The sequence below is a fragment of the Bubalus kerabau genome, chromosome X, assembly GCF_029407905.1.
Source record: "Bubalus kerabau isolate K-KA32 ecotype Philippines breed swamp buffalo chromosome X, PCC_UOA_SB_1v2, whole genome shotgun sequence".
NCBI classification, from domain to species: Eukaryota; Metazoa; Chordata; class Mammalia; order Artiodactyla; family Bovidae; genus Bubalus; species Bubalus kerabau.
Window position 1 is genome coordinate 104,323,780 of NC_073647.1, and position 11,033 is coordinate 104,334,812.

Here is an 11,033-nt window from a genome sequence, read left to right on the forward strand (position 1 = left end):
GCTCCTCTGTCTGTGCATTTCTCCAGGTAAGAATACTAAAGTGGGTTGCCATTCCTTTCTCAAGGGATCTTCCCAATCCAGGGACAGAACCTGGGTCTCCTGCCTTGCAGGCAGATGGTTTACCGTCTGAGCCACCATGGATATATATGTGTATATATGTGTCTGTGTGTGTGTATGTATGTAATATATATGTATGTTAAAATTATACGTGTGTGTGTGTGTGTGTGTGTAGATTCAAACAAGAAAAGATTTCTAGTCTGGAACCTGGTACAAAGAGAGCAGTTGGAGGCCTTTGGCTTTTCAAAGGATGGCGTATACAGAAAAGGGAGGTGGGAGGTACCATGAGTACAGTTGGTATTTTGGCTTAAGATCCTAAAGATGGCAAATACTATTGCTGATTTCAGAATCCCCCTCCTAAAGATTCTGTGCTTTAGGGACAGGGTCCTTAGTGTGGTCATGGTGGCAGAAGCACATCGCTCAGGCAGAGAACCATTTAGGCCCAAGGTAAGATAACTGGAGTGAGTGCAGGGGTCATCTGCTTTGTGCCAGTGTTCTGAATTGATTGCTGAGTCAGTCTTCTTCCTGCCTTTAGTGTGTCTATGCCAGCATGAAGACACTGACCTTGTCCCGCTTCATCTGTGAGTTGACCCTGGTGGAATATGACTATGTCCAGGAGAGGGCTTCCAAGCTCGCTGCTGCCTCCTTCTTCCTGGCGCTCTGCATGAACAAGCTCGGACACTGGGTAAACACTTGTGGGCGGTGGGGAAGACCGGGTGGGGATTCAAAAGCACAGGGTCAGCTCTGGAGGAAGGTATAAGTTAGGATTGTGGGAGACTCGGTGACAAAACTGCTGCATATGTGCTGTTATGAATCCTTTAACATCTTGACCTCTTAGGGGCCTGGCTGCCTAAAGGTTTTCTGTAGCCCTGGTTTTGAAGTATTTTATTTCATTTTTCTTTGTCACAGTACCATTTGTTCTAAAGACAGCTTACCTGAAAGCCCAATATCAAAAAACAGACTAATGTGAAATTATTTTGATTGTGGCAGGGGGTAGGGTAGACCCACTTCTTGCCTTACCCCATGCCACCCCTGCTCCTAGCAGTCCTCTCAGCAAGGTTGGCCCCCTACAGGAGAGCTCATTGGAACAGGATTTGGCAAGTACTGACCCAGAGAATAGAGCAGTGAAAGTAATGTCTGTGTACATAACAGGGGACTCAGACATATACTATAGTACTCTTCTCTGAAGGGGAAGGCCTCCACAGCCTCCTTCCCCAATATAAATAAAATGTATATTTGATGCTTTCTTAATTTTATGAAAAATTGTGAATAAAAACAACTTTAGAAAACTATGAACTTTTAAAGATGTAAATGAAATCCAAGTACAAGAGTGTGTTCACAAATGAGCATACTCTTCCCAACCTCCCCTAGGCCCCTCCAGCCTAGAAATTCTAGCACCACTACTGATGGAAGAACCTCTGTGTGCTGAGAAAGAGCCCTAAAAACAGTTGTGTGAACTTGGACAAGGCCCTGAAATGTCCTGGGACAGAGAAAGCATTCAGTAAATGGCAGTGACGATGATGAAAAAGAATATGTAATAATGGTTAGCATTTATTGAATGCTTAGATGGTGGTCTAAACACTTTGTGTATTAAGTCACTTAATCTTCACAACAACCCTATGAAATCAACAGTATTATCCCTATTGGACAGATAAGAAATAAGTTCCCGTGTTTGGCTAATGAGAGGCAGAGCTAGGCTTTGAGAACTACGAGTCTGTTCAAAGTATATACCTACTCTACAATCAGAATGGATGTGGCCATAGTTCTGGAGTCATGATCCTGGAGGCCCTATGCTGACCCAGGCTTTGGATCCTGGGGAAGGTTGGTAGTCTTCAGGGAGGAGGGTTGAGAGGCTCAGGGCAGCAAACTGCTTGCCAACCAGCATAGAAATATCTCAGTATTCTAATATTTTATGTGGATGTACTAACATCAGCTAAATGTCAGTCCTGATCTGAACCCAGGTAGTCTGGCTTCACAGTCCTGTACACTGTATGTGTGTGTATATATATATACACACACACATATATATATATATACACACACACACACACTGTATGTGTGTGTGTGTGTATATATACACACACATATATACACACACATATATATACACACACACACATACAGTGTGTGTGTGTGTGTATATATATATATACACTCCTATATACACACATACAGTGTGTGTATATAGATGAGAAAGGCTATACATAGATGAGAAAGGCTTCACACAGAATATGACTTTTGAGTTGGGTCTTGAAAGATAAGTAGGAACATGTGAGAAGGGATATTCTAGGCAGAGGGAAGAATGATTGAAAAGACGTGAAGGCAATAAGGAAACTGTGATTTTGGGGAGGCAGATAAGATATTTCCTATGGACAGAGCAGGGAACATATTAACAGGGAATGGTGAGAGGTGAAAGCAGCATTCCAGTGACTGCCCTTTGCCTGTGGCAGTGGTTTCCAGTATTCAGTAGAGCCCTGAGATTCCTGCAGAAGTATCTCAGGGCCATGTAAAAGGGAAAGGGATCCAAATTGGTGGACTTCTTATCCCCTGCCTCCAATTCCAGGTAAGATATTTGGAAAAAAATGAGTTCCGGGAGAATAATTTAAGACGTTTTAAGAAAACTTCTGCTTTGCAGAATAATAAATCTTCCTTTCTCTACCTGTGGAACTCCCATTAGACTTTCAGCACCTGTTGTAGATGTACGCTTCTCTACAAAGCTTTCTGTGGCTCTCCCAGACAAAAGTCATGGGTCCTACAGCTCTCTTCCTCTAACCCCATGCTCCCTTCCCTGGTAGCACTTCCCACACATTTTGTAATTCTCTGTGTGCATGTCGTCTCTCCCACTAGACTACAGACTCCTCAAGGGCAGGAGCCTTAGTCATCCTTGTATTCCCAGCATTGTGTATGAGGCTTGGTTAATATTAATCCTAGCTCATATGGTATGGGCATGTGCTAGACTCTGTTTCATGTGCTTTATGTATATTAACTCATTTAATCCTATTATGTAATTACTGTGATGATCCCCATTTGGCAGATTTAGAAACAGTGGTACCGAGAAGTTAAGTAGCTGGTTCAAGGTCATGTTGTAAGTGGAGCTGGAATCTGAACCCTAGCAGCTTGCCTGCAGAATCTTTGGTCTTAAACACTCTGCTATACTCCTTTTGCCACATGCTAGGCATCCTTAAAGTTGAATGAGAAAATAAATGCGTGAAATGATAGCTGTTCGAGCCAGAGAGGAAGAACAACCTTAAGTTCCTGATGGCTGTTTTGTTGGGACCTCAAGTTTGTTCTGAGGTTTGCCTAGCCATTGGCTCTTAACCTGAGAGTGCCTAAGTTATAAACTCTGTCCTGTCCTTGAATTCTTAGTGGATTTCAGTTTAAATACCTATGACTGGGCCTTGTATCCAGCTGGTACATATGGATATAGCCATTCCACTAGCTTGCAGATAAAACATATTTTTCTAGGTAGTACCCTATAATTATTGGCCAGTATCTGTGCTGTATGAGTCTGAATTGTTTGACTATCTTCTCTGCCTGTACTATGGATAGGAGGTTTGGACTTGGGTGTTGGAGACAGGAAGGGTCTGCTTCCTGTCATAAATGTTACTGTTCATGTTGCTTCTTCCAGGCTCCTATCCTGGAGTATTACAGTGGCTACAGGATCTCTGATCTTCACGCCTTGGTCAGACAGCTGAACATCCTACTGACTTTTCATTCTTGCAATAGGCTCAAGGCTATACATTCCAAGTATTCGAACAAGTAAGTATCAGTCTCCAGTTGAAGTTGGGTTTATGCTTCGTCATGGGGAGGCCCAGACTAACCTCACTTAAGGGGAAAGAAGGATTCAGATACTTTTTTACCTTACTTTCCGTTCCAGAGTTAAAGCAAGATAGGGAACCAAGGGCCAATGTCTCACTTATTCCATGGAGCCTCCTTGCTTTGGCCTGTTTCACACTGAGCAGACCCCTCTTCCTTTTGCAGGGTCTTCTTTGAAGTCACCAAAATCCCACCCTTGGACATGTTGGCACTGGACAGAATTTTGAGGTGTTGCTAATTCTGAGGCCGAGGGTCTGGTACTCCAGCAGCAGCCACCAGCGCTGGGCAGGCGCATAAATAGGCTGTATTTATTCTGTCTTTGGATTTGTCTTTTCATCGCTTTTCCTCATTTTTATACTGTTTGTCTTTTCCCAAACTGATAATGTTGTAAATGTTTAAATCTTTTTGTTTACAAAAGAAAAGTTGTTGTAATATTTGATTATAAATTTAATAAAAATGATGGTTGTTGTTAAAATGACTCACTTCCCCTTTATTGCTCAGGATCCCCATATGTAGCCCACAGATGTATTTTCCTCTGCCTAGTAAAGGCTGTGCCTCAGGGTCTGGCTTATCCAGTTTCCCTCTTTATTTGAAGGCCTTCTCTTCAAAGGAAGAGGAATTGAGCTAGGTGTACATTGATGGATGAGTCTGTAGAAGGAGCACCCTGGTGCTGGGAGAGGCATTCCAGAGAGAGAGACCCATTACAGACAGACAGGCCTCAGTGTTCAGATATGGGGCAGCTGGATGTGTGGCCCAATATCCATCAGTCCCCTTTTCTGGTTGCCTGCTTTCTTTGCTTCTTCCTACATGATGAAAAGGTAGGGATCAGGATTTTCACTGAAATGTACCCCTACTTTTGCAGTTAGGTGACTTTCTAGAGTCTAAATTTGAAAACAACTTGGCGTGGTACACTGAAATCTCTTTTGGTCCTTCAGTCAAGAGGAAAAATTTCCACTGGTGAAATCTGCAAGATGTCCCATGAATGGAAGCATCAACCACTTGCTCAATCCTTCATAAAACTTTCAGGAGGTTCTACTCTCTCTATCCTATGTTTGTGGTGAGGTATACTGATACAGCACTTCCCTGCTGGCTCAGACGGTAAAGAATCTGCCACTTGAGTTGTTATTTTTTTTTTGAGTTATTAACAGAGGACTTAGACATCCTCTGTGCCAGTTGATGAAGAGCCACTGCCCCAGTCTTGCCTCTAGGACTTCTAGGACCTCCCCACAATCTAGCAACTGAATCAGGTAATGTCTGTCATAGCAAGAGACCGCCAAGGCTCTGTTCTAGTATTGTGACTGGCAACTGTTGTGATTGCTCTGTGGCCGATTATCACTTGTCAAATATTTTGAAATTTAGTCCTGGAGGTAGGTATCTGGTAGAAGGGGGAAGTCATTGAAGACTCTCCAATTCTCACCCAAGTCCCCAGGCTAGTCTGGTCATATCTCCTTCTCTGATGAGTTGGACACAGGAGGGAGAGCGTGCCATGCCTTAGATGCTTTCTTACCCATTGTGTTAATTTTCCATTCTGTCTCCCAGCTTGCTTTGTTTTTGGTGACCAAGTATCATAAGGTTTATGCCTGTCCCCTCCCACTGCCTTGCAGAGTGACTGAAGGGTACAGCCAGAGAGGTCCAAGCTGCTTGGCAGTGATTTAGCTGGTACAGCCAATTTTGTATAAACATGTTAAAAGCACTGGGCTGGAAGCCGTCTTGCAAATCTCCAGCCTCACTAAAAGGAGATTTCTTGTCTGTACCCGGTTTTTAATCCTGCAGCTTCATCAGGGGAAACAATTGTCTGTTTTACTTTCCCTCCTTTTTCCCACGTCTGTTGTCCTTTAGTGATGCTAATGAAACTGTTAGTCATTTTTGTTGTAGTTGTTGCACATGTCTTAAAATTTATTTTACACTCATCACTACTTCAAAAGTCAGTTAGCTCTTAGACCTGGATCTTGTTATTTAAGGCCTTACTAAAGAAGCACATCTATTTCTCTATCAAGATTTTGTGTCTATCTTTTGATTCCTCTGGTTCAATATAACTGATTTTCTTTGAACCTTAGGCATTTTCAACAGTTTTATTGACATAAAATTCACCCACTTATAGTGTACAAGTCTATAGGTTTTCGTGTATTCACAGAGTTGTATATCTATCATCACAGTCAAATTTTGGAACATTTTCATCATCCCAAAAGAAACCCCATACCCATTAGCAGTCAGTCCCCATCCCACCCCATCCTTACCCCCTAATCCTAGGCAGCCATTGATTTACTTTCTGTCTGTGTAGGTTTATCTGTTCTGGACATTTCATATGAATTAAGTCTTACAGTGTGTAGCCTTTTATGTTTAACTTCTTTCATTTAACATAAGATTCATCCATGTTGTAGCATGTGTATTTCATTTCCTTTTATTGATGAAAAATATTTCATTGTATGTGCTGCGCTTAGTAGCTCAGTCGTGTCTGACTCCTTGTGACCCCGTGGACTGCAGCCCACCAGGCCTCCTCTGTCCATGGGGATTCTCCAGGCAAGAATACTGGAGTGGGTTCCCATGCCCTCCTCCAGAGGATCTTCCCAACCTGGGGATTGAACCCAGGTCTCCTGCATTGCAGGTGGATTCTTCACCAACTGAGCCACCAGGGAAGCCCATTCCATTGTATAGATATAGCATATTTTGTTTATCTAATCATCAATTGATGGGAATGAGGGTTGTTTTCACTTTTTGGCTATTATGCATGATTCTGCTTTGAATATTCATGTACAAGTTTTTGTGTGCACATGTTTTCATTATTCATGGATATTTACTGAAGAGGGAAATTGCTGGACCATGTACTGCTTTACATTACCATCAGCAATGTATGAGGGTTCCAATTTCATTACATCCTCTGCAACACTTTTTATTATCTGTCTTTATCATAGCCATTCTAGTGGGCATGAAAGTGGTATCTTCTTGTGATTTTGATTCACATTTCCCTAATGGCTAAAGATGTTGGACGTTTTTATCTTGTGCTTATTTGCCATTTGTGTATCCTCTTTGGAGAGATATCAGTCCAAATTCTTTGCCCATTCTTATTTGGCTTATTTACTTCTATATTATTGAATGGTAAGAATTCTTTACATAATCTGGGATTATATTTATGATTTCAAATATTTTCTCTAATTCTATGAATTGTCTTTTCACATTCTTGATTGTGTTAATTGAAGCATAAAAGTTTTTAATTTTGTTGAAGTCTAAATTTATCCAAGAAACCATGGCCTGTCAAGATCATGAAGATTTACCTGCATTATTTCTTCTTGGGAGTTTTATAGTTTTAGTTCTTATATTTAGGTCTTAAATCAATTTTGAATTAATTTTTGTATATGGTGTGATATAGGAATCCAATTTCATTTTCCTGCATGTGGACACGTGACCGAATTGGTTGCCTGGACCCATGCTTGGGTCTTAGTCTGGGCTCAGATCTCTTGTCTTGGCCAGGGAGGTTCTTTTTCTGATCAGATTTGTATAGCTAATAATGAAACCAATTCTGAGACTAGAACTGCTGCTGCTGCTGTTTAGTTGCTAGGTCATGTCTGACTCCTTGCGACCCTATGGACTATAGCCCGCCAGGCTCCTCTGTCCATGGGGTTCTCCAGGCAAGAATACTTGAGTAGGTAGCCATTACCTTCTCCAGGAGATCTTCTGACCCAGGGATTGAAACTGGTCTCCCACATTGCAGGCAGATTCTTTACTGTCTGAGCCACTGGGGAAGCCCCAAGACTAGAACAGCACAAGCTTTATCTGATGGCTGAATAATGGAGAAGCAGGAATTTAGCTTACAAATCAACTTCTCAACCTGCTTTGGGCAGAGACATCATATATAGAAGTTCAATGTAAAAGGTGGGTAATTGGAAAGAGAGGGAGGGATATTCTTGACTTACCTTAGAGCAGGGGTGTGGTTTGGACCAGAACTGAGGCAATACTTCTTTTTAGTCCTTGTATGGGTTTTTCTGGTGGTTGTCATGGTAATTGGGTTGGGAAGATCCCCTGGAGAAGGAAATGACAACCCACTCCTGTATGCTTGCCTGGGAAATCCCATGGACAGAGGAGTGGTGGTGGGCTACAGTCCATTGGGTCACAAGAGTTGGATACTACTTAGCGACTAAACCACCACCACCACCTGGAAAATACACAGCACACCTGGGGCCACACAGAAAGATCAAGGGTTTGGGGAGAGAGAAAGAGAGAGATACAGAGACAAAAAGGGAGAGGAGAGAGAGGGAGATAGAGTGACACAGAGACAGAGACAGAATGAGCGAGCAAGCTTTTATTGAAGGTGGGAACCTCAGGTTTCTGGGGCTCTCTCATTATTGGTGAATTTTAAAATGCAGGAGTGGAATTTGAAGCCAGAGAAGAGAAAAAATAAGCAGTCCAAATGGTCAGTTATCAAACAAGATTGCTGTAACAAAGGAGTAGGAACTGGGGAGGGGATGGCTAGCAATGTGTTTTTTGAGGTTGCCGTCTTTGAAGTGGGTGCCTCTTTGAAGGGGATGTCTGGGCAATCGAGGCTTAAGTCAGACATTTGCATTACAAAAAAGAGAAAATCCAAATGTCAGGACTTATACTGCAACATGATATGTCTTTCCGTTTATTGAAGTAGTCTTTTCAACAGTGTTTTACAGTTGTCAGAGAAAAATTTTTATATTTCTATTGTTATATTTATTCCTAAGTATTTTTTAATGGAGCCATTAAAAAGTCTTGACCACTTTGAATTTCTTACATGTTTCAATTATGGCCTTGTAAGAGGCTCATCTCTTTGAGTCTTAATCAATTTTACCTCCCAAATATTTCTTGAATTGGCATTCTCATCATCGTCTCTATTACCAACTGCCCAGATTTGAGATCTCATCTATTACCTAGATTACTATAGTACTTATCTAACTGATCTCCCTATCTTTAGTGTTGTTCCCTTCAAATTCACCTTCCATATCACCACCAGAGTGATTTATTTAAAATTCAATTCTAGATTATAGTTCTGGGTAAGATGGTTAAGTACTTGCTACTCTTTGTCCATCACTGAACACAGTCATAAAACCTGGACAGAATTCACGACACAGCTGTTTGAGAATACTGAAAAGTAAATAGCTGCAGGAAGATTAAAGAAAAACATCAGAATTTGAGAATCCAACAAACCAGTGGTGAGTTTCCCACTCCTCCTACTCCATTCCCCAACCTGAACTTAATCCGTTTGGAAACGTGAAAGTGATGACTGTAGTACCGTCAGAGAGTTCCAGGAGAAGCCCTCTCGTTCTTGTTTGAGAAGTGAGAGAAGGGGGAAAGTCCTCCATTTCCCCCTTTATTTCTCTTCTCTCGCATCCCAGCCCTCAGGCAATCATGCGGTGGCAGCAACAGTGGCAGCAGTGAAGCCGTCAGGAACCAATACTCTTGGAGGGGAGCCCTTAGTCTCTGTTTGATGAAGCTGTGGCCATGAGAGCAGAACCACTTACTGTTGCTTTTTTTATCTCTCTGTTTTCCCACTGCTTGTTTCCAGATGTGGCACAATTGCAGAAGTGAACACTTTCCAACTGGAGGCCTGAAAGGGAAATCCCAGGGTACCACTGGTGAGACTGGAGAAGTAGGAGTTCAGGAAAATGACCCCATAATGTTTTTTGTTAATGAGCTCCTGGATACCCACCACTAACCTGTGCCTATGTTGATTAGATCCCAATGAGCATACCAAAGAACTGAGATAACTGACTTTTATCTAGATTCCAGACTGACCACTTAGTGACACATACCAGACAAATCTGAGTTAACATTTGAAAACTGAACTGACATTGAACCATCAGCCCACAGCAGGCTGGTGGGAACATATGGCCTGAACCTAATCAGATTAAGTGCTAAAGCAAAAATATAAATGCTTTCCATACTTAGAGTTTTGTAATGTCATATCTAAAATGTCCAGGATATACTCCAGAATTATCAGCCATAGAAAAAATCACAATGATTTCAAGTTGCATGGCAAATAAATACATTTAAAATTTAAAAAAATAAAATAATAAAAAAACAGCCACAACCAAAGGATGCAGATGTTGCACTTATCTGAAAAAGACTTTGTCAATTAACTATTAATTCAAATGGATAGCACAAACACTCTTGGAACAAATGTTAAAATACAAAGCCTAATCAGATAAATAGAAGATATAAAGAAGTAGAAACTAGATGACAACATCAGAATTGAAAAATGCAGTTGTTTAGTTGCTAAGTTGTGTCTGACTCTCTTGCAACACCATGGACTGTAGCCCCCCCAGGCTCCTCTGTCCATGGGGTTTCCCAGGCAAGAATACTGGAGTGGGTTGCCATTTCCTTCTCCAGGGGATCTTCCTGATTCAGGGATCAAACCTGTGTCTCCTGAAATGGCAGGCAGATTTTTTTTTTACCACTCAGCCACTAGGGAAGCCTGAAAAATACAATAACTGACATTAAAAAAAATTCACCAGATGGGCTTAATAGCAGAAGTATGATGTCAGAGGAAAGAGTCAGTAGACTTAATTTTTTAAATTAATTTATTTAATTAGAGGATAATTACTTTATAATATTGTGATGTGTCTTCCCCAATGCTGAAACCCCTTACCACCTCCTTCCTCACCCTATTCTTCTGGGTTGTCCCAGAGCACCTGATTTGAGTGCCTTGCTTCATGCATCGAACTGGCACTGGTCATCTATTTTACATATGGTAATATACACGTTTCAATGCTATTCTCTCAAATCATCCCAACCTTGCCTTCTCCCACTGAGTCCAAAAGTCTGTTCTTCATGTCTGTGTCTCTTTTGCTGCCTTGCATGTAGAATCATCAGTACTATCTTTCTTTCTTTTTTTTTTTAATTTATTTATTTTAGTTGGAGGCTAATTACTTTACAGTATTGTATTGGTTTTGCCATACATCAACATGAATCCACTACGGGTGTACATGTGTTCCCCATCCTGAACCCCCTCTCCCACCTCCCTCCCCATCCCATCCCTCTGGGTCATCCCAGTGCACCAGCCCCAAGCATCCAGTATCGTGCATCGAACCTGGACTGGCGACTCGTTTCATATATGATATTATACACGTTTCAATGCCATTCTCCCAAATCAGCCCACCCTCGCCCTCTCCCACAGAGTCCAAAAGACTGTTCTATACATCTGT

At 41.7% G+C, this 11,033-nt stretch overlaps 1 protein-coding gene across 2 annotated transcripts in view; it reads left to right on the forward strand.

Moving 5' to 3' along the window:
* Positions 1–4,348, forward strand: part of CCNB3 (cyclin B3) — a 51,338-nt gene extending 46,990 nt beyond the window's left edge. The window contains exons 10-13 of one of the 2 annotated variants that reach the window (XM_055565593.1): positions 421–504; positions 593–742; positions 3,686–3,816; positions 4,039–4,348. In XM_055565593.1, coding sequence (XP_055421568.1) covers positions 421–504; positions 593–742; positions 3,686–3,816; positions 4,039–4,111 — 438 coding nt within the window. In that variant the 3' untranslated portion in view covers positions 4,112–4,348. The remainder of the gene's footprint in view (positions 1–420; positions 505–592; positions 743–3,685; positions 3,817–4,038) is intronic. The other variant, XM_055565594.1, reaches the window with a different exon arrangement.
* The last annotated feature ends 6,685 nt before the right edge of the window (positions 4,349–11,033 follow it).